The sequence below is a fragment of the Denticeps clupeoides genome, chromosome 4 (assembly GCF_900700375.1).
Source record: "Denticeps clupeoides chromosome 4, fDenClu1.1, whole genome shotgun sequence".
Taxonomy (NCBI): Eukaryota; Metazoa; Chordata; class Actinopteri; order Clupeiformes; family Denticipitidae; genus Denticeps; species Denticeps clupeoides.
In genome coordinates, this window is record NC_041710.1 from 24,119,745 (window position 1) to 24,146,796 (window position 27,052).

Consider the following 27,052-nt stretch of genomic DNA (forward strand, 5'->3'; position numbering starts at 1 on the left):
CACACACACACAGTCACATACAGTCACACACACTCTAACATGCACAGGCCTCCAAGACTGGTCTCTGGGGACTCACAGGAGAAGAGTGACATGCCGGGACTATGCTAATCAAAGCCATCTGGAACTAGAGCCACACATTCACAGCTCTGAGGACCAGGGCCGACACCGTGCCTCTCCATCAGGCAGAGGTGGGGAAGGAAGGGGCGGGGTGAGCGTTATTGGGGGAGGGTTCCTCTCAAGGCATTTCTAAGTACTTGACTGAACGCCTGCGGTATAACACATAAAAATGGGAATATTTTTGCTGACAGGTTTACGACGTTTGAAGAGCTGTATCTATTTGACTGACACCCTTGTGCTTGATGAGCGTGTCTGTCTATACCAGTGCTGTGCCCCTGACTGGTCTGGTTTAAATTAGAGGCTGTGGTGAAGGCCGAGTTGGTGTGGAGACTCCCAGACTGGAAGACTGAATCACAGAACAACACACAATAGCATTCGCGCACACACACACACGCACACACGCACACGCACACTAATATGGCTTCTGAGGCAAAAAATTTGCAAAAAGGGGGAAATATATTAATTTAACCTGCGAGCTGGCAGTGCATTCAACAACAGTGTAAAAAGCACAGCGACAATACTGTTCCAGTCTGGGGAGAGGGAGAGAGAGAGAGAGAGAGAGAGAGAGAGAGAGAGAGAGAGAGCTTTTCCAGCAGACACTCGGCCCTGTGAAAGTGGGTAGCAACACCTGCTCCAGTGAGTAACAATAAAACAAAAGAGAAGCCCCCTCCCCAGCTCACACGTTGGCCCAGTGTCTGCTTAGAGAATAGCCTCCATTGTGAGTATAATAAAAATACAAATCGTAGCTGGAAAAATAACGCCTCAGAATTCCATTTAACCATGCAGTCAGTGAAAACCGCTTTTAAAAAAAAAAGGAGAAGGGTGGGAGCAGGAATGCAGCTTGTGCTTTTGAAAATAACATTGCACAATTCTACAGAACGACACACTAAAGGGGGGCATTGTGGGGCCTTGCAGTGGTTTCCATTAGTGATTATAACCGCTGAACACACGCGTGTTTACACGGAGCAAGTCATCTGGTCCCAGAGAGACATAAACAAACTTCCTTTCAGATGGAGCGTAATGAGCGTTTAGGGAAATTTGCTGGCCTATTAAGTGAGCGGGATGGATTACACAGCGGGGCAGAAAACAAATAAACTACACATGGACATCAAAACCAGATCAGCACAACCGGACGTGTATCTGTAGTTGTAAAAGGCAAGAGGAAGGTTAGAATGAAACATTCACCCACACACACACACAGAATGACACTGACTCAGGAGTCAGTAGCAGCAAAACAAGAAACCAGGCGACGACTTACTTACCCATGACTGCAGCAGAAGGCCGGATCATCCTTGCAGAGCCATGCCTCTGCAGAGGACTGTGGGTAGTTTTGGACAACGCATGTCCAGCCATCACTGGAGTCTTCATCACTACAGTCACACAAGAGAAGTAGTCAAATCCCATTGAGCTGGCTTCTACGATCAAAGCCTGAGCAGAGCAACAGAGGTGAAACGGAAGTCTGGCGCAGACCATGGGCCGCTTTCTACTGGCTGAGGCGGGGTCAACTCACAGCCCTAAATGTGTGAGGAGGCAGTAAATTCACACCTCTGCCAATTGATACCCACCACATTTTTATTATCAAAGCATAAGTATTTCATAACAACCAATCAATCTTATTTCATTATGAAGGACCTTAAAACAAAATCATTTATGGCTTTTCAGCAGATGCCATTATCCAGAGCAACATAAAGTTAGTAGTTACAGAGAAAGTCTCCCTGGAGAAATTTAGTATTCAGTGTCAGTGCCATTCATTAGACCCGCAACTATTTCATCCATCGGCGCAACAACATTAAAATATACTCTGATGTGTTTGCCCTCCAGCTGTTTCCTAACATGTTTTTGAGATTATGCATAATGTACAGCTATAGTTTTAAAGGTGCCGTGTTGAGTCAGTTCAGCTAACATCACATGAATCCATGTTCTATAGAAGTTGATACTACTCAGAACAGAAAAAAACACTTGCTTCCTCATGACCCTTGTTAAAAATCTTTTGTTAGATATCTTGTGAATTCTGCTAGCTGATCTGGTGCACACGTGTCTTTCTTAACAGGTCCTGGGTGCATGGCCAGCAGATGTAAACTGTAAATACCTGCTAAATCTGCTCCAGTCAGAAAAAGAAACCATAGATGCCAACAATTCATTGTAAAAGTAGGTTTTGTCACTATGTTCAAAAATGCTTTGATGACGTATTATTTGACTCACTGACTTGTGATTATGTGCAGGATTATTTTTCTTGCTAAAAAAAAAAAAAAAAAAAAAAGCAGAAGTTGCAGAGTCACATTCCAAAAATTCCACCATCAAATCCAGAGCAAAATATTTATTTGACTGAGAATAGTTTCTGTTTAATCAATCACTGTATTACCAACAATTACATAAAAAAAAAAAAACAATTACATCTCTATAAACTGAACTCATCACCACAGTAAATCAGGTGAAACGTTTAAGTAAAAATGTTAATGGTCTTGATGACCTGATTAAAGTTAATGTGTGTGAATTTCTTGATTTTCCACTGGTTGTTGTATTACACCGGGGCACAAGGAGCACATTTACATTTAAATACATTTACTATGAAAATCAAGGACCATCTCAACTGCATTTGTGGTCAAAAACAACTGGAAATCCCAGTCTAGCAACATTCGATGGAAACTCCACTTGCCCATGATGTACTCTACAGACCCTATAATGAAACCAAGTATGGTTATATGGTTATCAGACGGATAACCATATAACCATCTATCGGCACAGGAACCAGATACTTGATCAGTCTCTAGTAATCTCACGACTGGATTACTGTAACTCTCTCCAAGCAGGTCTACCTCTGAATGCCATCCTACAACTAATGCAAAATGCAGCAGCACGACTGGTTTTCAACCTTCCCGAATTCTCCAACACCACCCCACTGCTACGCTCCCTCCACTGGCTCCCAGTAGCTACAGTATTCAAAATACTGACGCTGGCCTACAAAGCCAAACATGGAGTAGCACCATCTTACCTCACTGCCCTTATTATACCGCACCTCGTATACTCCGAGCCTCCAGTAATGCTCGCCTGGTCCCTCCATCTCTGAAGGTAAAAGGAAAATACTAATCTAGACTCTTCTCTGTCTTGGCCCCTCGGTGGTGGAATCAACTTCCCCTTGAGGTCAGAACAGCTCAGTCACTGAGTATTTTCAAGAAGCATCTTGAGACCTTCCTCTTTAGGGAATACTTAGACTAACTTGTAGCTTTCTTATAGTCTGATTTATGCAAAAACTATGAAGTTAATAAAATGATTGTATTCATGGTTCACTGATGGTAACATGAAACCATGTTGTAAGTCGCTCTGGATGAGGGAATCTGCCAAATGCCATTAATGTATATAAGTAAAAGTCTATTTAACTTCACTTTTTTAATTCCCTAATATTGATCACCAAGAGGTAATACCAAAGACAACTGGTTACAAGCTTATGTGATTTTTCGTGTGTATACAGATATTCACCTGTTGAGGAGCTCTTCTCATGGAACGAGGTTGCCCTGTTCCGGATTCTCGTAGGTCTGGAGGTGGGCGGCTTCCCGGTGACCTGTGATCCAACTGCAGGTGCTGCACAGCTGGGCTTCTCCTCAGACTTGGTACCTAGAGCTGAGTGTGTAATTCAGAAATAAAGCAAAACGTTACAAAAATGTATATCACTAGATTGATAAATTAATAAATAAATAAGACCGCAAAGAATGTTGCTGGATTGTATGAAAGGTCTTACATTTTACATTTGTACACATTTGTATTTTTGTAAGTTTTATATTTGTAAAACTGCTGTAGAAATGCATACATTATTCATGTGGGAGACTGTTGAGCGGGAGCAGTTTAATGATTACAAACTGATTAAAAGCTGCTTATCAGGCCCATAGATAGAGAATCAGAAAGGTTTAGTAAATTAAATCCCTGTCCGATTGCACATGTTGCACTTACTGAAGCAAATGGCATTTGTGCAGTAATTGTGATTGAGCAACACGTCCTCAAATAGCACTGCTGTGAATGCTGGGATGACTGTGGTATCTGCATCTTCGGTGTTTTATATTTACCACTCACCACAGGGTGATTGATTTAGGGCTACGTGTCTTTTCTTGTCTCCTCCACAGTTCTGTGTCTCGACCCGCTACCCTGCCCCACATCAGTGTCTATTTGTGACCACTGGGCTTCTGCGCCTCTAAAAAATTCATTCTGTAGGCATTAGTGGTGTGTCACTGATAACCTGATGTGGCATGAGAAATGGAACGGAGATGTAAAATGGTCCCAGATCCAAAAACAAAGATTACAAAATAATCCTTAAAATACAGAATGTTGGAAATCAGACAAGTTTATGACTGCATCTCCATCCAGAAAGAAGATTTGACCTGGAGGGCTGACCAAACATTTCTTAAGTAATATTGTTAGAAAATCCACTCTAAACTAACAGAGAGTCCATTAGTTCATAACACACTTATGATATAGTGCGGTTATGAGAATATGGCTGATTTGAGATCATCCCAGCTGTACCCAGCAGACCTGTAGCGACAGAACTGCAGAAGTGCTTCTAATCCCGCAGATTTAAACGCTGAAATGACATGCCCCCACCCCCACCTTGAATTTGGGTCAAGGGAGCACACATGGATAAAGTCAATCCAGATGTGACCTCTGTGCTGAAGAGAAGATTCTGGAATGTTACAGAAATGTGGGGCATGGATTATGTGGACAGAAGGGAACAAGTGACCAGGGTTAGAGGACTGCAACGGTTCATGTAAGCATTTTATGAGAAGGAACTAGAGGAACTACAAGGACAGAAGACAGACGTTTCACTGTAGTTTGGTGGGCTGCATGAACGTAGGTGGGAAAAACATCAAGCTTGACTCATGTTTTGAACAGTGACTTCCATTTTACCCACATCTCGTCCTCACCTTTAGCAGCCGGGTTGCTTTCGCTGACTATGCTGCCCAATGATGAAGAGCTGAGGCTCGTGGGTAGGCCCTTGACTGGCAGCTTGGAGCCACTGGGGAGGCGGGCGACAGCAGCACCAGCAGGAATCTGGGAATGCCTGGAGGTGGCAGGCGCTGTGGTTGGGGAATCTGATGAAGCTGCTGTGACTCGCTCGGTCATACGAGTCTTGGCTGGAGCCAGATGGGTAAATGGGGGGGGGGGGTGTAAATGTATAATATTTAATAATATTGTACAAATACAATAAGACATACATATTACAGACAAAATGACATATAGAGTGGATAAAGAGCAGAGTCAGGTTCCCAGGTCATCCAGCTTCTTAAACTGCATTACAAGAGAGACGTAGAGGAGGTGGGAGAGGGAGTGAGGAAAAAAATGTCAGCAGTGGCGAGCACACTGCATTGCAGATGTGACACTGAGTGAGGGTGAATGGAGCATCAGCAACTTTTCCAGCAGCTTAACCTCTCAGCCCAGATGAAGGGCAGACAGAGGCATGTGCAGCATGGCCGGGCCTTCAAAATGGTGCAGAAATAGAGAGAGAGCAAGAATGTAAAGGTGCTGCCCAGTTGGAACGTCCATCCTTCGGAATCCTCCACACGAACCCAGAAGTCATAGTCCCCTGGTCTTTGTGCCTACGGCGCTTTCCATACAAGCTGCCTTCGAATGGCTCAGGACTGGAGCTCTGTTGTGGGAACCCCTTACTACTTCCTGCTCATTCTTCCTCCTCACAACACACGCTTCCTAACAGGAGAAATCACACCCTCCAGGCTCAGTGACTCACTTTTCCTCTAAGCACCCTGGGAGAACAAACTGTACGTGTGCATGCATGCATGCATGCATGAAAGAAAAAAAAAAAAAAAAAAAAAACTTTCAGCAGGTAACCATGGTGATGACCTTAACAGTCCTTTAGTTTGAGACACATTAATCTAAATAGAGGAGTGGGAGGCAAAAAACATCACCTTTGCTTGTCGGCCCTCTGCTGTTACAATGCGGTACTACACTTCCATCAGCAGCCTAAGCTCCTAAAATGCATAATCTGTTCCTTTATGGTTGTTTTTCTATTAAATTCATTAACCTTAACTTAAGCTACAAGATTTAAATGGGGAATAGTAAAGCGGCATGGTGCTTATCACTAATGGGTTTAAATATGAATGGGCCACCCCTGAAACATTTACATCAGCAGATAATATACCCAAAGTCAAAAATTCTAAACCATAGAACTGACAAAGAAAGAAAGCAGAATTGTCTTTTGTGTATGATTATGGTTAATAAATACGGTCATGATTATTATAAATTATAGTATGACAATCCAATGCCTGAAAGGGATCCTCTTTAATATGGTAAATTCTAAATACGCAATTGTTCTGTGATTCACTAGCAGCATGTTTCTGTGTCCATACGCACAGACAACTCCAGACACAACTAAGTCCTTTGTTAAAATGAACAAATCTTCATATGGAAGAAAATGCCCTCAGGCAAAGTCCAAAGCACAGAATGAAAAGACAAGTGCAAAAAAAGAAAAGAAGGGGGAGGGGGGGGGGGGTCTCATTTCCTGAGGAAATGTGGGTTCAGTGTAGTGACAAGCATGAGAGAAACTCTTCTCCAACCTGGGTTTGAAAAAATAAAAATAAAAGTGTCAGCCAGAGTGAGAGAACAGATAAAAATAATAGGAGGAGGAGGAGGAGGAGGAGAGAAACAGGAAAAACACCCATGCTGGTGCTTACACAACACTGCGGAGTCCGATTCTGCATTCTACTCAAACACCAGATGCTTCCCACTTTACCTCCTCTCATAAACGCGCGCGCACACACACACACACACACACACACAGGCCTTGAGAGACGTATGGTAGAAGTATTAGCAGCTCCCTGGCACGCAGTGCGTGATCCTGAGTGCATCTGTAGGTGTGAGCGTGTGTGAGGTGGAGGTAGAGGAATGTGGAAAGCGTTTAACTTGGCATTACAGCGTCAGCTTGCCCGGACTGGCGTAATTGCAGGGAGAGGAAAGCCGGTGGGTACGGATTACGGTACAGATTCAGCACCAGAAATCGGCGCTCGTGCAGGGGCTCTGCGACTCACCCCCTGTCGGAATCGTCCGGCCCCTGGGCGGTGACGCGGTCCCACTCGGTCGGCCGTCTCGCCCGGTGCCTCCGGGTTTGGGTCTTTGGGCTTGAGCCGCGGTGGTAGTTGATGCCAGGGAAGAGGACACTTGGACGAGCACAGCGGCGGGCAGGCCAGGCTTGGAGCGGAGCCTGGAGGAGACGTTCTGCAGAAACAGCTGTCGTTTAGTCACCGCTTCCCAGCCCATGGGTCCCAGCTCAGAGCTGCGCAGGGTGACCATGGTGTTGGCCATTCCGGAGTTCGGGCAAAACTGCTCGAAGCAGCCGCGTCAGAAAGGAACGAGGGAGGAGGAAAAGTGGGAGGTGAGAGCGAGAGAGAGAGCGAGAGAAGGGAAAGAGGGAGGGAAGAACGACACGAGTCCGAACGAGAGAGAAGAAGAAGAAAAAAAAAAAAAAAAGTTCTGTTCTCGCTGAGCTCCAGTAACAGCTCCGCGCTCCACCCTCGCCTTCCCCCTCACTATAAACACTCGGAACACATGGAGCCAGTTTGCGGAGTGAAAAAGAGGAAACAGACACTGCCAGTCCTCTTACTCGAACCCGTCATTCTTTCATTTCTGTTTCTCTTGTAACAATGTCAAATGCCTGCAAATCGCATAACAACACGCCGGTCCTACAGTTAAACTGCAAAAAAAAAAAAAAAACTCGCTGTTTGCTTAACCACATGCGGCTGACAGCCGACGAAACCACGTTCCGAAACAGAACGCTGAGATTGACACGGCATTCCTGGAGTCTAAGACAGCAATTACTGATCCGCCGTAGCGTTCTTGCGGTGCGTGCTTCACTTACTGACACTGTGCGTAACCATGCCTTAACAGAACCTTCCAGGCTGAACCGCAGTACTGCACAGTCAGGCAGCAACATGTACGAGGAGAAACTTGTTGGTTCAGCATCGTGAGGGGTGTAACGTGGATCGCTAAACATAATCATGCCAGTCGGGCACCCCTAATTTCGTGGGTACGTCGCTTCACAGCGCAAGCGCTTTAGGTGCCCTGCACAAACCAAGCCGGTATTATAATTATTGGTTGTCTCATTTATGGCAGCACAACCATACAGATGATTCCATCTTGCCTTAGTTGGGGAAGAGTAAAAAACTGATTACTTTGCATTGCAGTTAATGGCTGTACCATTTAAAACCCAACGGTAACATCATTCTTGTCATTAAATGCAAGATAAAGGGATTCACACATGATAAACGGGTGGATCGCGTGAACAATTACCTTTTTGCTGCTCTTTGGTTTCTCGCCGGTCTGCTTCTCCACAGCACTTGCTGCTGCGAGCGCCTCACAATCGTTATTTGGGGCAGAGGCGGGAGCCGCTTTGAGACCTTCGACTTTCTTCTCTTGCCGATCCTCCGAGGCACATCCGGGCTCCTCTACAATGGCCTGCTTTTTATGGTCACCAATGGAATTTAATTCGGAGCAAACACCAGCACTCGAGGTCTTTTTCGCCCCCTTAACCGGGGCTTTGGGCTTGGGGTCAGCCGTTCGGCTCACATGTGGTTTCGACCCGGACGCTTTCGTAGGAGTGGTTGAACTTTTTCCATTGCTTCCATCGCCTTGCTGGTTCTGGGCAGGCTCATGGGTTGCTGTGGATAACTTTTTGGCATTGCTGGGGCGTGAATGGGCAGCTCTGATCTTTGCCTGGGTGAGACTGGACTTTCCTGGGGCAGGTGTAGGCCTGGACACAATCTTAGATTTGACATTCTTCAGATCCATCTTTGGGAACGTCTTCAGGCCATTTTTTCCGGGCTTTGTTACCACAGAAACTGCAGTCCTACCGGTCGGTTGATCGTTTTTCTTTTGCGCTGAAGACACCGGAGGTGGCAGATGTTGGGTCTCAGAAGGTGATTCCTTTGATGGAAATGAAAGGACCTGTGAAGATTCTTCTACTCTTGTTAAGGTCTGAGGCTTACAGTTTGGTGCCCCACCCACTGAAATTCTTCCCTCGGAATTACTTGATCGGGGAACTCCATTTGGTGCCTCAGTTTTCAGCTCTTTCTCTTCTTTCTTAGGCAAATCTAGTAGACAGATCTCAGTTAATATTTCTACAGTGTCTTCCGGTTCTCCAGCATGAACCAGGTTTTCAGGGCTGTTGGAGAAAACGGGCTGGTTTGGATCCTCTATTAGAACCTTCACCTCTGAGAGTGCTGAAGAATGCTCAGAAGGGCAATGAGTGGCCCAAACAGTTTTTTTGAGGCTGAAGCTGTTTCTTTCCATCACAATTTCTCTGGAACTCACGGACAGAAACAAGTCATCGTCATCAAACTCATTCTCAGGGGATGAGCACATTAGAGCTTCGGTGGCTGCAGAGTCTGGCGAGTCTTCAGAGACCCGTCTTCCATAAGGCATTTCATTGTGGTTGTCAGGAACACCACTGTCATTGTCACACTGCTGGAATACCTCAGAGAGGTCTTTCCAACTACCATCATTAGTGGGCGCATCAAGGTAGATAGACATTGAGTTGTCATTGGACCCAGACCAATCATGTGTCATAACTGCGTAGGGTATTATGGTCCCACTGTCACTGGATTCTACTTCAGAACCCATTTTCATTTTGCCTCCAATTACATCATCCTCCATAGAGCTGTTCACATGGTCACTGCTGACGCTGCTGGTGCTGTCCAAAGAGTCTGGAGAAGATCCACCTTGGCTGAAAGGGGATGAAGCGGATGAGAAGGCTGACTTGGGAAAGGCATTGCCATTTGGGTCCTCACTGGGCAGGGAAAGTGTAATGGAATTCTGGGGTTCCACTAGGCTGCCCTTCTTGCCCTTGGCAGGACTCTTCTCAATGGGCTGACACATACTCATACTAGTGCGCGTTTGGTGAAATTTTGTCTGAAATCACACAATACATGCATTGCCAGCCCCCTTATTCTTCTAGGTGAAGGTGTTCCACAGGTCATGAAAAAGCATCTGCAAAATAGAGGGAAAAAAAAAAAAAAAGTCAAAAACTTTGTTTGCACATAGTGTTCTTTGAACACATTCATGGATGGGGTACAAGCGAGAGGTCACTGCTGACCTCCAGTGGCTAAAGTGGTTGCTGCAAGCAGAATGCTGCATTCCTGATGAGAGAAGCAGAACAGATCCTCACTACAGAACCCCGAGGGCCATTAAAAAGCAGTTTAATAAACTGTTGATTAAAAGTAATTTGTTGTTTCAGAAAGCAGTAATTCCTTCTTGTATTTCCATAAAATGACATTCTGGATAGAACATTTTTAGTATTTGAATATAATGAGGTCTAAGGGCTACATTCCTGAACTAAACTATGTCTCACTATGCTTTCCACCTTTTGCATCCGAGAATCAACAGTAAAGAAAAAAAGTTGATTTATAAGTGAAAGGATGAATTAATTTACATTAACTGCCAGAGGGAAAAAACAAGGCTCGTCTTGATTCAGTGACTAACTAACTGGCTTTGAAGAAAGTGGAAGAAAGCCAGCATCCACAGAGTCTACCATGATGGAGATATGTTGAGTTGAGTTGTCAGTAAGAACCGTGTTAATTTGGGTCACGGAAAGGCTAAATAAAGACCCAGAGCTTTTCTTTTCAAAATTCAGGGCATTCTTCCCTAAACGGTCACTGCGACAATCCAAGTCTCAAAAGAGGCCTTGTACTCCCACACAAGGCCAGCAACAGACGGGCAGTGCAGGTCTGACAGCGGGATTGTTCTTGCATCCCTTAGAGGAAAAAGGAACTCCTTCAGATGATACCAGCATCCCTAGACAACAGGCTTCTGTAACAATACCCACAGCCTTTGTGAAGACTCGCCTGGCTAATGTTCGTGTTAAGTCCGCTGGCTCGACTTCATGCAATCTAAAGTAGCTCTGTACAGGTGCATTCGAACACTACCGTTCATGTAACCGAGGCCGAAACTCTATCCCACGTATCGAACTCGGCACCTTGAGGTGAAGCGGACGGGTCAGGCTGAACCATAGCGCTCATCAAGGATGCAGAGGGGTCATAAAAATTGGATGAGAGAAACACCAACTGTGGAGACAGAGTGAGTGAGGGAGCGTGTGGCCTAACTACAGACTCCACTTGGGAATTCTTTATTGTCGTCTTATATGACTATTTTTCTTGCCGAATTATAAAATATGAATATTTGCAGAGAAAATGGAAACAAAAGCAACAGGAACTCAAAGAAAAGATAACTCAATCGCATGCACCTGCATGGTCTATTACATGGGTTCAAGGAATCATTGACTGCACGAGTTTTCTCTGTGTGGCGATAAGACAAGCATGGAATTCCACGTCCTAAACGAAGGCAGTGGCATCCATCCTCGTTAGGATCACCATCCTTTTCCCCTCTGGGCTAGCCTGTTAAACCGGCACACTCAGTGATGGTTAGGATGGAAAGGAAGAGTCCAAGCACACTTTAATGTGAGCATGTCACAAGAGATAAAGGCTAAGACGCTTGGAACTGAAGTGTAGTCAGAGCGGAGACAACAGAACATCACTATTAGGGACCAAGTCTGGAAAAATGTATCGAATCATATACTTAATATCTTCATTTTAGAGGTGAGGTAAGGGGTCACTCCTCTATGAGGGCTGTGGTCTATGATTCTTAGACTTGTTAAGGAACAAAGGGGACAAGTTTCCCTTGGACCATTTCATTACAAAACCCATACAATCTTTTTCACCTCGCCACCTGAGCTAAAATAGAATATATTCTTCTTCTAGTAAAAAATATTCCACTTTATTGGGAGAATGTTTACTTAAGTGAAGGTATAGGGACAGCGGAAGGGCTAAACTAATTTATGGGTGAATGTAGTGGATTTATTTAAATGCATTTGCTCCTCCTCGGTTTCTCGCGTCACCATGTTCCTGTTCCTCTCTCTCTCTCTCTCTCGTCAGCGAATATTACCAGAGGAATGGTGCTGCATTGCTGGGGATTAGCAGACCATCGGCCTGAGGCCGCTGCCAACGATGCGTTGGACGGCGATTTAGCTCATGTCAGGGTCAGTCAGGAGCACTGGCAACCCTCATGCTGAACGGGACACTGAGATGAACACATGAGCAGGTCATTAAAAGCATTGACGAGCTCCTGGTCTACTGGGGAGAAGGTCTGCAAGAACGACCCCATTTTTCCTGCAGGTCCATTTTACTTTAATCCATATGTTTTATCAGAATATTTCCCCACAAAAGGAATAATTCACTTAATTCGGTGCATTTTATGAACTGCACAACACACACAAATTAATTATCCCAAATCACCAAAATGAACATCAATCAGCAATCAGATCACATTCCAGGGAAACCACAGGTTAACCCGAGACGTGCAACTGCAGGCCACACAGGTACAGAACACGCAATTCACATGAACAGGCAAGTAGAAAACTAGACAACAAATGTTCTCATTACACAGCAAAAAATATATATTATTAAACCACAGAGAAAAGTACACCTGAAAGGAATCTGCATAAGGGTTTGTAACGGGTACTGTAAATGGTTCAGGCCTCTTCATGCCTGTAATCTTGCTTACAGAACACAGCAGGCCACCAACCACTGGCTCTTATCAGATCTGTGGTCTGACACAAAACACTATGGAACTTTATGGCCACCATATAAATCTTTACATGTAATTCCAAGGCCACTGCAAAGAACTGTTTATCATGATGGACATGCGGTCAGGGGTCGTCGTTGTTTTAACACATGCCACTGGGCTTGCCCTGCACAGCAATATTCTTAAGAAACTGATTCCTCGTTCTAAGTAACAAGCCATCCTCGAGGTCTGGTTAATGAGTAATACACGATATGCAATCATTACTTCATACTAGTGGCACTGCTTAAGAAAAACTAAACAGTATAGTCGTGTGTCCTTAGTCCACCAGTGCATGCAAAGGCTCTCAATGCAACATGATGCAGATGTACGGCCCACACCGCACAGTACACAGACACAATATACCACAAACTAGGAGCCATGTCATTCAGCAATGCAAGTGGAGGGGACATTATGAGCTTTTCACCACCATCACCAGTAGCTGGGGGGAATTTGGGGGAACCCTGCCTGCAAAAACTCACTGTGGGGAGGTTGTAGAAGGACGGACGGCCAGGGTTGCCAAGGTACGGGTTTTCACCCGAAAACGGATACAGTGCGGCAACAAAATCAGTGTGTGAATACAATTATGGGCACAATGTATATAATCTCGAAATCATATTAAAGTAAAAATGCTACAGAGAGAAAAGCATTCCTGTACCAGACATGAATTACCGAGGTAGGAACAATTCTGTGGAAGTGCAGTACATTTACGTTTACAGCATTTATCACACGCCCTTATCCAGAGCGACTTACAATCAGTAGTTACAGGGACAGTCCCCCCCTGGAGACACTCGGGGTTAAGTGTCTTGCTCGGACACAATGGTAGTAAAAGGAATTTGAACCTGGGTCTTCTGGTTCATAGGCGAGTGTGTTGCACACTAGGCTACTAGCCAATTCTAAGTCAGAAAAAAATATTTTCGATTTCAGTAAGAGTTTTAAATGTGGACGTAGTCACATCAACACAGTTAACACGGAACGGAGACATTTTCTGTCAGTGTTTCATCACAAGTCCGCTTCGTCCTCGCCGCGACCTGGCAACAGCGGGAATGCCGCGTTCTGCAGCCGCATCGCTCCCGCGTGTTTACGCCGCACGCTGCGCCTCCGTGACGCACGCAAACAAGCGGGGCGATCGGCGTAATTACCCGGCGCAGTCGAACCGAGCGCAGGACGCGGATCGAAACGCGGTTACGCAACACGCTGCCGATCAAGTCGAGAGCTTGACCATAAACGGCCGACAGCCAAATGCTGCATTAAGACGCTCCTAGTCCGATCAATTCCAACATTTCACAACCAAAAAAAAAAAAGTAACCAACCGAAGCTCATTCGCACATTTTCTCAGTATCCACTCACAGATTTGGAAGAAAGCAGGCTCGCCGCGTCAGTACAAGTTACACAAGTTGGACCAACAGCATCTGCAATGGTCTCCCGTCCAGCTGGAGGACGACGCGTCTCGCGTTCAATTCGTTTGGAACTTTTTCTTATCCAGGTCGCAGCCTGTTGTAGCTTACCTGCTATCCAGGTTCTCTGCCACGAGTCACCGAATGTCCACACGTTATCCAACACACACTACCGAACACATTACATCCATGGTGCACATGCCACACACACACAGAGAGAGAGAGAGAGAGAGAGAGAACGATCCTGTTCCTGAACCTGAGACGCCCCTGCTGCCTGATCTCCTTAGTGCCACACACAGAACTGAAGGAGGGAGGGAGGGTAGGAGGGGAGAGTTGGGGGGCAGTCCCAGTCTGACCAGCACTAAAGATTAACACTCAATGAGGCAGCTAAAGTGTACTGCAGCAACCACAGGCAGGGTTGTGTGTGTGTGTGTGTGTGTGTGTGTGACTGATTGGGGGAAGAGAGAGAGAGAGAGAGAGATGTAGAGAGCAGCAGTAAAATGTATTAATCTGCTCTTCTTCACCAAAAGCACAACGTGCCAACAGAAAGAGCGAAACAAGCAATAAACTCAATATGCCTCTCAGATAGACAAACACGCACACACACACACACACACACACACACACTCACCACACCCACCCACATACAGTGAGAGGCCTGCAGTTCAAGGTCTGAATCTGAAGGGGAGGGTTCTAAGTTCACTGGACTGTTTATGTCTGTGTCTGTATGTGTGTGTATTGGGGTGTGTGTGTGTGTGTGTGTGTGTGTGTGTGTGTGTGTGTGACATCTCCAAACCTCATCAGATTTCACTGTTGAAGCAGTGACACTATTCACATAAATCACTTCAATAGTCTTTTATATGCATCTGACCAAGCAGACATACAGAAAATACTATCAAAAAGAGGTTTACAACAACAAATTCCCAGATGCTGAAATTAATTGTCCTTAAAAAAAATTAAGTCATACTCCAATATTCCAAAAGTGAAGAACCTAGTAAAGAACCTTGGAGTGGTGGGTTGTTCTGCAGCTCTAATTCATTCAGTATAAAATAAAATATCAAAGTGCTTATAACAAAAACATGACAAAACACAGGCAGATCACTTCTGGGGTCAGTGATCCAGGTGGGAGTTAATTAATTCAGTTTGGCTTAATTATATGACTTGTTTTAGGACTCAAATCCATTTATACTATCTATACTAAAAAAAAAACGTCACCAAGTACTTTTGACTATTGACTCAAAAAATGTTTGCCTTAGCCACAAGAGACTAAGCTTAATATATTACAAACTTGGACCATCTGGGGTGTGTTGTGTATGGAGGATACAGCTGGGAAAGCTGTATACACAACAAGATCAGCCATTTTAGGTTTATAAGGAACCCAACAACATTAAAATATTCTTCCGAACCTAAAGGCCCCGTGCAGAATCTGATTATAGCCCATCATGATGTTTGCAAAAAGGAAACGGCAGTCCACCCATCCACGTCAAGCTCATCAAGGGCGCACACACACACACACACACACACACACACACGGTGGCTGACCACCCACTGAGCAGTGTGCCCTGTCACTAGTACGGAAATACAAAGTTGAGCCAAATGACAATTACAATGACAGGAACAAATGCCACTGATCCCATTCCAACACATAGCTGGTTCCAGTGCAGCTTGAGAGCAAAACATTTACATTGCAAAAGTCCTCAGGCCACATCACAGCTTCTGACCTTTCATTAGTACACATTAAATCATTAACAGAGAACACTCATGCCTGATGTATTCTAGTCGTCCAGTGCACTTGTATGTTGAATTAATATGTAAAAACACACTCATCTTATAAAACACCTGAACATGACCAACTTCTATATGGTAATTTTTATCTTGAAAAGTAGATAAATCAAATCAAGTATTTTTTTAAAATGGTGTAGGGATAGCATGTGTCTATAAAATATATATGTGTGTGTGTGTGTGTGTGTGTGTGTGTGTCTGTATGTTTTCAGCTCTCCTTTGACGTGCACAAATGTGCCCGTACATAAATACCCTCCCAAACAAACACTGCTGGAACTGGCTGGGTAGAGTAAATAAAGAGGGGGCCAGGCAGACTTCCACATGTTCCTAAACACACAGATGGATATGAGCAAAGCTAATCCGAAAAAAAAAAAAAAAACTGACATATACCTGCCCCACCATGGGAGAATGTTCAAAATGAACCTGACATGCAGAATAAAAACCACAAATTTGATTGAACATGGTCACAATAGACGTGGCATTAAGTATGTGACCCTTACCTCAAGTCACATGCCTGTTAATGGGCCCTGGCAAACGCACATGCAGGTTGAAACTGACCACTCCGGAACTTTTCCACCTCAGTACACACAAAAGGGATTGGAATTTGCTCTCCCCATGGGATTATGGGAAATGCCAGCATATTCAGATCCACACACTGGTCCTATAAGGGTTTGGTTTGAGGCAGCTGGTTTAGAAAGCTGGTCTTAGGACATACAGAGACACTTAAATGAAGGTTTCTGATGGGACTAGGATCTGTTTCTTATATGTGAATGCATGGAAGAGTTTAATACCGAATCCCAGTTTTACTCTGTGCAGAACACATTAGAGCAAGAATGGCATTTTCTCAGATGCAGTTTTGCAGACTATTGTATTCAGCGAAAACTGCCATATCACAAGATCAGCACAAACCCCAAAGGATTAAAGCCAATTAAACACTAGGAAAAATTTTTTTAGGCCTGTTCCCACTACACTGCAGCACAAGCACATGAGCACTGAAGACGGATCCACAAACAAGCAGGCCTAATGTTAAAAAAAAAAAAAAAAAAATCTACTAAAAGACAAACTCCACTACTCCACTGCTCCACTGGTAGAAACCGGAAGCATTCTTCCTCCAGTGGAGACGCTGCTTTCGGGCCACTGCTGCACCCTGAATACTGATGAGCTTCCTCCGGCCCTGCTATCACCGAGCAGCGGCGCGGACGAGCGGGCGACCTCTCGGTAGTGACTCAGGCGTTCATGATGAGCTGCCAGAGAGACCAATGCGCATGCAGCCTGGAGTGCTGGATAAGAGTTTTATTTTAAAATAGGAAAAGACAAACATATCTAGCCAGCAACGTGGATAGATAACCAGTGTATTTTGAGCTACGGTCCACATTGGGAGAGGAAGACACTTTTAAAGGGTATAAATAGTGCTGGCCTTTAGATAGGCCCGGAAAGGGTCAACATGGCTGTATAGGTTAGTATTCCAGTTCAGCTACATTTGACATCTTTATTGCATACTACTATCCTTAGCAGAGGCTGAGCGGCCAGATAATAAAATACACAGGGCTACAACGTGAGAGGATGAATTACAGACATACAGACAACTGGATTTGAAGGACAACAGCTACAATGAACACAATTAGTACCCTTCTTGTGTGTCTGTAAAGGTGACACTGAAGTATGTAACAATCCCATTAATGTGGTAGTCCCCCCAAACCCTTAAAAAAAAGATCAACAATAAGGGTTATAAAGGTCCCGACCTAACATAACTCCAGCGACACTCCAAGTGCCCCTGCACCTGACAGCAAAGGGGTCCGGTGACCATCAGTGGGGGCAAAGCCACACACACACACTTTAAAACACTTCCTTTGTGACGTGAACTTGCAATGAAACCTTTACCTTCCGGTGAATTTCATGCTCATGTTTTAAAGAAGCGTTACCGTTCCGCCAAAAGACATTCTGTATGGCGGCACGCAGGAAAAAAAAAACCCGCCCGCTCACTACCTCACCTTCCACTGTTCACATTTCTATTTCTAGCACCATCACCATCACACTGGACCAATCCCATTCAAAGTCCACCATGGGCTTCCAGATCAGGGTGAGGTGTGGTTCTCGGCCTCTTTCTTTCTTCAGCCACTCCTCTGGTGCCAAGCAGAGAAGTCGCCAAGGCAGCAACCATGGAAACACGACGCCCACGCAGCCTCAGTCGCGGCAAAACGCGACCGTGGAGGCGCTTACCCAACAGCCCGGCGCTGCAGCGACCTGCAGAGCTTGACAACACAATTTTCATTCAAAGAGGGACTCTGCGTTACGTAAAAGGAAGTGTGGTAGAGCTCAGCATCATGACAAGAGCGTCACGCTTTAAGCCCTGTGCTGGCCTGCCAGGCAGTAATTAAAAAAGACCCCCACATCAGCCTGTAATAAGATGGAGGGCCAAGCATCACTCCACCTTTCAATAGCAGCAGAAATAATAGAAACAAGAAGAACGGATTACTTCACCACACAAACGCAATGTGCAGTGAAGTATTGTTAAATGGTGAATTTAATTGTTTTAAATGGTGCAGGACAGTGTTTAAACGTACACTCTGCATTTGTCCACAGAATATTTCAAAGAAGAAAAAGCAATTGCAGTATAAGTTTAGCCTAAATACCCGCACATGAGAAGCGTATGTAAATATTGAAGACCGATAATAACTACTTACTATTTTTAGCTCCTTTGTGCATTGCTGTTTGGTATAATTGTAAACATCGCATACTGATCACTCACCAAGTCACCAGGTAAAACTACACGGCAACGTGAGGAGGCTGCGGGCATCTTTTTGAAATCTGATACACCTGAGCAAAAAAAAAAAAAAAAAAAAAAAAACGTGACGTCACACCGGCCAATACTGGGTGTGTCCCAGGGCCGTGCCGCGACAAACTACGTGCGGGTGGCGGTGCTGGGTTCGAACTCGCTTCCCGACACTATATTCTTTATGTTGCTTTAATCAAGTGGTTCGTCTGTCGATTCTATGCTCGTGTAATTAAAGGTTCCGGCTCCGCTTCATTTAAGACCCAGGCCAATGGTTTCGGTTTTTGCTGCCATCTGCTGTGCATTAGCGGTACCTTTCCAGAACCCCGACGACCTTACATTTAAAGCATTTATCAGACGCCCAGAGCGACTTACAATCAGAATTTACAGGGACAGTAAAGCAACTCAGGGTTACGTGTCTTGCTCAGGGACACAATGGTAGTAAGTGGGATTTGAACCTTGGTCTTCTGGTTCTTAGGCGAGTTTGTTACCCACTAGGCACCTACCACCCTTAAATCGCGATAGTACGTTTCAGTTGCTGTTTCATTGGTAACATTTATTTATTTACATTTACAGCATTTAACAGACGTCCTTATCCATGGTGAGTATTTACAGGGACAGTCCCCCTGGAGACACTCAGGGTTGCGTGTCTTGCTCGGGGTTTGAACCTGGGTCTGTGTGGTCTTCTGGTTTACGCGCATTCTGCATCTACACCCGCTAGGCCACTACTAATCCCCCAACTGTGCGCGACTACGCGCAGCTCGCCGCGTCCCGCGTCCCGCGTCCCGCGTCCGGCCGGGCCGTGGTGCGCATGCGCCAGCCCCTGCGCGCTGGATCCGCGTTGTTGTTATCCGTGCGCCGGGCGTGGAGGGGGGAGTACGGTGCTCGGTGCTCGGAGAGCTGGCCACCATGGAGTACCTGACCGCGGGCTACGCACCGATGACGGCGTAGCCTATCCGGAACGAAGCCGGGTGCTTTTATAAAGATTTAGCCGCATAAATCGGACCGTGCACGTTCTTGTTCCGCGCACCATTTTTGCTTGGTTTGTTCGAGGATGGAGAACATCAGAACCCCGAAGGTGAGAACGCCCTAATTGCACTATTTAGCCTGGAATTCCGGTTTAATTTTCTTTACGATATCGTTTCTTTTTTTTTTTTAATAGGCAATTTTACAAGCTGTAATATTTTTGACGTCAGCATATGCTGCACTATCGTCACCTCCCGGTTGCGTCGTTCGTTCATTGTGCAGTCGGTACGCGTCCAGAAATCTGCTCGATCGTATCATTAATCGCGCCAACATGATTCACGTCATTAAAATATCACCGAATGGGTTTTTGACACCGTCGAGTCATTTTGACGCGACCATAATAATAAAACGCCAGGCCTCTGTGTCTGGAGGACGGACGGAGGGGCGGCGCGACGATATTTCTCTGTTTCTCTCTCGTTTCCTGCGATTTGGATCTGATTCGTGCTCTTCTTTGCCCTGGTTTGCTGAATGAAGGACGTTGTCTTGAATTGACAGGTGGAGCATGTCCGCTTGATAGACAGGACGAACCCCCGGAGGTGCAGCGTGGGGACTCTGTATCTGTCGTCCACGCACAGCATCTTCGTGGAGAACACGGAGGCTCGCAGGGAAACGTGGGTGAGTTTTTCAGGTCCACTTCATCGACAGCTTTTGGGGCAGTGGTGGCCTAGCGGTTAAGGAAGGGTAATCAGAAGGTTGCCGGTTCGAATCCTAAAACGCCAAGGTGCCACTGAGCAAAGCACCGTCCCCACACACTGCCCCCCGGGCACCTGTCATGGCTGCCCACTGCTCACTCAGGGTGATGGTGAAAATCAGAGGACACAATCACGAACATTTATCAACCCATGGAGGTCTGGAGTCAAACTCAAAATTTAAAGTGGAAAAACACACTACAGGCTGATCCAACTTTGATGCAATTGTACAGGAGGAACATGAGGAGCACTGCACAGAGCACAGGGCCAACCACACCAGCATATGGTCCCAAAGGGTCCGAGGATCTCATCTCAGTACCTAATGACAGTCAGGCTACCTCTGGCAAGCACAATGGGGGTCATTTTTTATCACTTTATCACTTTACCCCACACCATTACTGACCCACTGCCAAACCGATGTTGCAGGCAGCAGAACGTTCTCCACAGCGTCTCCAGACTCTGTCATGTCTGTCAGTGTGTGCTCAGTGTGAAGCTGCTTTCATCTGTGAGGAGCACAGGGCGCCGGTGGTGAATTTGCCAAACGGCAAACATGCTGCACGGTGTTGGGCTGTAAGCACAACCCCCACCTGTGGACGTCGGGCCCTCATACCACCCTCATGGAGCCTGTTTCTGACTGTGTGAGCAGACACATGCGCATTTATAGCCTGCTGGAGGTCATTTTGCAGGACTCTGGCAGCGCTGCTGCTGGGTTGTTGTCCTCCTACGGCCGCCTCCACGTCTCCTGGTAGCACTTCCATGCTACGCTGACAGACGCAGCAAACCTTCTTGCCACATTAATTGATTGTATTGATGTGCATCCTGGATGAGCTGCACTACCTGAGCCACTTGAGTGGGTTGTCCACGAGTGAAAGCACTGATTGGACAGTTTGATTTAACAGAAGTGTGATTGACTTGGAATTACATTGTGTTGCTTAAGTGTTCCCTTGATATTTTTTTTTTAGCAGTGTATATTAAAATGTTAACTTATTAATTACATTAATTTATTGTATTGTATGGACATTATGAACATTATGAACATTTTCTTGTGAAATGTAGCACACATACAGTCACTGGCAGTGAGTGAGGAGAAATGATCTGTTTGTTCTGTACCTCTGTTTCCTAACTAATTTACAGATGTTTTGTCTCATATCTGTAGGTGCTTCATAGTTTAGTCAGTAGTGTAGAAAGGCCCCCGGTCAGTCCTTCAGGAAACCCCCTGGTCATTCGCTGCAAGAACTTTCAGGTCTTCCAGCTCCTGATCCCTCAGGAGAAGGACTGCCTCGATGTCCAGGCGTCGCTGTCCCGTCTGTCGCGACCAGGTGAGAGGGGACATTTGAATTTTTTTGCAGAAGTAAGCTCACCATGTTAGTAGGAATCAGTGTTTTTTTTGTGTGATATCTATGCAAAATCTTTCATATTTTCTTGTCCAGAGAGATATGGAGAACTGTCTTGCTTCTCCTTCAACCCGAACCTTAACAAGGAGGCGCGGGATGAAGCCTGGAGCTTCATAGACCTCCGAGGCGACTACGTGCGTATGGGGATACCCAGCAACCTGTGGTATATCACCGCTGCCAACAGTGAATACAGGGTGGGTATGCGTTGTTTGTCCAAAGTTCCTCTCCTCTTTCACGAAGAACAGCAAGTGACTTTTGGACCAACGTTCTTTTTCCCCACTTGGCAGGTGTGTGACACATATCCGTCAGATCTCTACGTGCCGAAGTCGGCCACGCCATCCGTTATTGTGGGCAGTGCCAAGTTCAGGAGTCGGGGTAGATTCCCTGTTCTATCCTACTACCACCGGGACAACAGTGTACGTAGAACATGGGTGGACACAGATGATGTTGCATGAGATCATTTTTAAAGAGCAAGATTCAGAATTAGCATATTCTATTGGAATTAGTTGAACTTGGTCAAGGGCATTCACTAAGCTAGACATTTAAAGTGGTAGTAGCCTAGTGGGTAACACACTCACCTATAAACCAGAAGACCAAGGTTCAAATCCCACTTACTAGCATTGTGTCCCTGAGCAAGACACTTAACCCTAAGTTGCTCCAGGGAAAGATTGTCCCTGTAACTACTGATTGTACGTCTCTCTGGATAAGGGCGTCTAATAAATGCCGTAAATGTAAATGTAAATTACATTATTAGGCAAAACTTGTGTTTTTTAATGGCTGCTGAAACCCAAGTTCTGATTTTTGAGAGGTTGAGCTTAACGTTTCACAATTTAACAAGGAGTGGGATGCCCTGGATGAGTGGATACTATCACCTTGAAAATTGTAACTTACATTTATGTCATTTTATCACTGAACGTAATCAGTTCTGGTTGGCCAGGACCCCAACTGTCAATTAGCTAATTAACACAACCCCGTCAAACAGGCCTCCATCTGCCGCAGTAGTCAGCCCCTGTCTGGCTTCAGCGCTCGCTCGACTGAGGATGAGCAGATGATTCAGGCCATCATGAAGTCTAACCCGGCCAGTGAGTTCATGTATGTGGTGGACACAAGGCCAAAGGTGAGAGCCCTGAAGTAAAGGCTAATTTAACTTTTTATGTGTTTAATATTTTTTATGATTTATTATTATTTTTTTTAAGAATATTGTACCGTTGATATTTTTTTTTTCTTAGCTGAATGCAATGGCCAATCGCGCAGCTGGGAAAGGTTATGAAAATGAGGACCACTACACAAACATAAAACTGCAGTTCATCGGCATCGAAAACATCCATGTGATGCGAAACAGCCAGCAGAAAATCATTGATGGTAATGCTTCAGTGCAAAGATATTCAGCTGACAGGCCACAATGGAGAAATAGAGCAACCTCTCCTTTTATTAACATTCTTTATAAATAGAAAGTAATTAAAGCTGATAAAAAAACAGCCCAGTTAACCCAGTGGCCTTTGATGGCCTTTAAATTTGCTATGTAAGTATAGTTTTTAAAAGTGTATTCAGTCCTATTACCCGTCTGTCATTTTTGCCAAATGGCCGTTAATATTAAACTAGTACTCTAGATTAGCCGGCAAAAAGATTAATGTTTAACATTATCTACACAAAATCACTGTACACGTAGGAGGACGTGACTTGAGAAATGACTTGAGCGCATTTGAACCCTGCATACGCTGGTCATCCGCAGGGAAGTGACATGCCGCCTTTGTGTCTTGCAGTAGGGCAAGTCAGATCGCCCTCCATGGGAGACTTCCTCTGGGGGCTTGAGAACTCTGGTTGGCTCAAACACATAAAAGCCGTGATGGATGCTGGTGTATTTATTGCAAGGGTAGGTCCACAGCCAGTTTTGTTTTAGTAGATTCCAGAGGGGGACAATGTTTGTATATGTGTGTGTGTATGTGCGCATGTGTTTAGGCTGTGGCTGAAGAGGGCATCAGTGTCCTGGTCCATTGTTCAGACGGTTGGGATCGGACGGCCCAGGCCTGCTCAGTGGCCAGCATTCTCCTGGATCCTTACTATCGGACTCTGAAAGGATTCATGGTAAGGAACTATGGTGCCTGAAAAACAGCTTGGCATATAGCGGACGCTTTAAAAAAGATTTTGCAACACGGAGACCTATATTGGCACCTCTTTGTTTCACTTATGACTTGACTCGAATCTACTCTGTCCTCAGGTTCTTATTGAGAAGGACTGGGTTGCATTTGGACACAAGTTCTCTCACAGGTTTGGTTGCCATTTTTCTATATCCCCCTAGTCATCCTATTATGAGAAATCCATAAGTGAAAGTGAAGTGATTGTCATTGTGAAACACTGCAGCACACTGTGCCACACAATGAAATGTGTCCTCTGCATTTAACCCATCACCCTTAGCGAGCAGTGTGTGGGGACAGTGCTTTGCTCAGTATAAAGGACACATGAGGCATGTTCAAACTTAAGAATAGAGCAGAATTAGAATCTGTAGATCAAATCAAAGCAAGATGGTGGAGAATACATTCCAAACAGATGGGTATAAAATACAGATCAATTAAATAACCTTGACCGTAGGCATATAATGTGTTTTTTTTTTTTTTTTTTTTTTTTTTTTTGGTTTCTCTCTCTCTCTCTCTGTATAAGATATGGCCACCTGGACAGTGACCCAAAGGAGATCTCCCCGGTGATGGACCAGTTTCTAGAGTGTGTGTGGCAGCTGATGGAGCAGTTCCCCTGTGCCTTCGAGTTCAATGAGCGTTTCCTGCTGCAGCTCCACACATACGTTTACTCCTGCCAGTACGGCAACTTCCTGGCCAACAGCCAGAAAGAGAGACGAGACCTGAGGTGGGATGGAGTGTTGATCAAATAGATACATGTTTGTAAGAAGTATTTTTACTGAGTGGTCATCACTGAGCTTAACATTAGGAGACTGCAAGACCAGTTCGGGAAAACTATTTGGGTTTAAAATCGAACCAACATTTCCCATCCATGACAGTCTTTTTTGACTCTGTTGTGGTCAGGATTCAGGAACGAACCCACTCTGTCTGGCCCCATCTGTGGAAGGACCAGGCTGAGTACTCCAACCCACTGTACAGAGCTGACCACAGCCAAACTCAGGGGGTACTGCGCCCTGTGACCACGCCCTACTGCTTCAAGTGAGTTTCTGTCCCTCACTTCTCTTGGAACTGCTGTGTCGTGGCTTTTGTCATTGGAAAATGCTAGATTTACTAAGGGTTGTGGCAGTTTGGTGAAATTTTCAGTGTTTATTGCATTTTCATTATATTAATATGTCATTATTCAGTGTAGAATACATACTGTTGCATGTACTGTTGCCTTTTTGAGGGTGTTTTGCTAGGGCGGAAGGTGAAGTAAAATAGTGTACATTTGTAGTTGGTAGGAAGTCACAAGGAAGACACTTTTTTTTTTTTTTTTTTTGTTAAGGTAATCTGATCAGCTGGTCAGTTGACGTGTAATTGATTGATTGATTGGTTATGAACTGCGACCGAACTGTGGGACATACAGTGCAGTGTGAATAGAGCCTGCTTTGATATTCTCTGGCCAATTTTTTTTCTCAAATATATTTTATTCAATTTGAACAAAAGTGATATACACACGATGTTTACGCTGGATGCCCTTCCTGATGTGAACCTCCTCATTTTCCCAGGCTAGGGACCAGCACCAACAAACACACCGTCACATGCATCCCCAGTGGTTAGGTTTAATTCATTGTGTCTAATAATGCTCCTAATTGCTCTTGTGGGTTGATTTAAAAAGGCATTGTCCATGCGATAGATGCCTCGATAGATGTTGCCAGTCTTAGAACAAGAGGCCTGCCTCAGGACCAGGCCGCTCACCCGGCATCAGGTTTGAAGTGTGGGTCTACTGTATTCTGTGGTTCCAGGTTCTGGAAGGCTATGTACAACCGCTTAGACCAGGCGTCGGCCGCCCGTCAGTCCCCAGCCGACTGCCTGTCCGCTGTCAGAGAGGAGACGCAGCAGCTGGAGGAGGAGCTGAGCACCCACCAGGAGGTACCGCGGGGGACGGTCCACTCGCCCACCAGACAAGGCATACACACCCACCGCACACACAACCAGATGGCCCCCATCACCCAAAATTCGCCTGTAATGCCAAATTTGTTTAGTTATGCTGTGAATGGCCTGATACAAAACTCAATGTTGATCGACGCAGTCCAGCATTTTAGGTTTCATATCTGAACACTCACTGCTCTGCATTATAATCTTATGAGGCATTTCATTGTTGGAAATGTTTTATGCATTATTTGGGGCTACCCAGTAAACGTTGTGTTCCGTGCAGATTTATCTAGCCTTTGCCTTAATAGTTTGAAGTAAATGGTAATATGCAGTATTGCATCTCCTGAGGTATTTGCTAATGTGATATAAATAAGATTGTTCAGTAATTAATACCGTTTTTCTGTAATTAGGGATGTGCCTTGAGTTTTGTCTTTTTTTTTTATTTGTTCTGGGGCCTGTGTTTGTATATCTTTACAGAGAATAGCTTTTCTCAAGGGGAGGAAGATGGGGGCGGAGCCAAAGAAGATGATCAGAGCCAATGACCTCACACGCCAGCAGGTTCAGCCTCCAGGAAGGGCTGAGGAAGGTGTGGCCTACAGCCCTCTGGACTACTTTATCTGTGCAGACCACACCCCTGGGACAGAGGGGAAGGCACCTCCACTCTTTCTGCCTCTGGGTCCACCTAAGGGCACTGACCCCGATGACCTTTCAGGCTGCAGTGACCTTGAGTCAGGTGTGGCTGACCTCAGCAGCCGGTCATCCAGTGGTGGAGATGACACCAAGGACCCTGACCTGGAAGAGGCTGCCTACACCACTGCCTGAGCATAAGTGGGAGCAGAGTGGAACTGGGTGGGAAGGGGGCTAGCATAATTCATAAAAGCCCTAGACGCCCCCAACCAAAAACACGCTGTTAAATGTCATTTCAAAAGTCATAAGTGACAATAAACCCTGTCTGTGTCACATCATCTAGTGCCACAAACCCTATCTAGGTACTGTTAATTGTTCTGGGCCCGAATGAGCAAAATGATCCAAAAAAAACAAGAAGCTGTGCTTTCAGCTGAAGGAATGCACTCTATGTGCAATATTTTACCTTTAGTTGTCAAATAGACTTTTTTTTTTTTTTTTTTTTTAAGAATTGCACTTTATTTTAAGACAAGCTCTGAACCTGAAGTGTTTCATTGTTCTGTCTCATTTTTAATCTCAGGTTTTGTGTACTTTTTTT

At 45.2% G+C, this 27,052-nt stretch overlaps 2 protein-coding genes across 7 annotated transcripts in view; one reads left to right on the top strand and one right to left on the bottom strand.

Moving 5' to 3' along the window:
- Positions 1-14,404, bottom strand: part of mtus1b (microtubule associated tumor suppressor 1b) — a 31,604-nt gene extending 17,200 nt beyond the window's left edge. For 2 of the 5 annotated variants that reach the window (XM_028976862.1, XM_028976863.1), the window contains exons 1-6: positions 14,232-14,404; positions 8,404-10,098; positions 7,146-7,332; positions 5,028-5,237; positions 3,595-3,735; positions 1,380-1,487 (exon numbers count right to left, since the gene is read on the bottom strand). In XM_028976862.1, the coding sequence (XP_028832695.1) occupies positions 1,380-1,487; positions 3,595-3,735; positions 5,028-5,237; positions 7,146-7,332; positions 8,404-9,993 (2,236 nt within the window). In that variant the 5' untranslated portion in view covers positions 9,994-10,098; positions 14,232-14,404. Of the gene's footprint in view, positions 1-1,379; positions 1,488-3,109; positions 3,227-3,594; positions 3,736-5,027; positions 5,238-7,145; positions 8,357-8,403; positions 10,099-14,073; positions 14,185-14,231 lie in introns of those variants that run through there. The other 3 variants (XM_028976861.1, XM_028976864.1, XM_028976868.1) reach the window with 3 other exon arrangements.
- Positions 14,405-19,517: 5,113 nt separating this feature from the next.
- Positions 19,518-26,954, top strand: mtmr7b (myotubularin related protein 7b). 2 transcript variants are annotated; one of them, XM_028976716.1, is made up of 14 exons: positions 19,518-19,753; positions 20,197-20,316; positions 21,547-21,709; positions 21,821-21,978; positions 22,072-22,200; positions 22,767-22,901; positions 23,014-23,146; positions 23,548-23,657; positions 23,744-23,869; positions 24,003-24,052; positions 24,443-24,643; positions 24,820-24,954; positions 25,701-25,827; positions 26,308-26,954. In XM_028976716.1, exons 1-14 carry the CDS (start codon positions 19,730-19,732, stop codon positions 26,650-26,652), a joined length of 1,956 nt encoding a protein of 651 aa, XP_028832549.1. In that variant the 5' UTR covers positions 19,518-19,729; the 3' UTR covers positions 26,653-26,954. The 2 variants fall into 2 exon arrangements, with proteins under 2 accessions (XP_028832549.1, XP_028832550.1); XM_028976717.1 differs by having other exon boundaries at positions 25,701-25,864; positions 26,308-26,508.
- Positions 26,955-27,052: the final 98 nt, after the last annotated feature.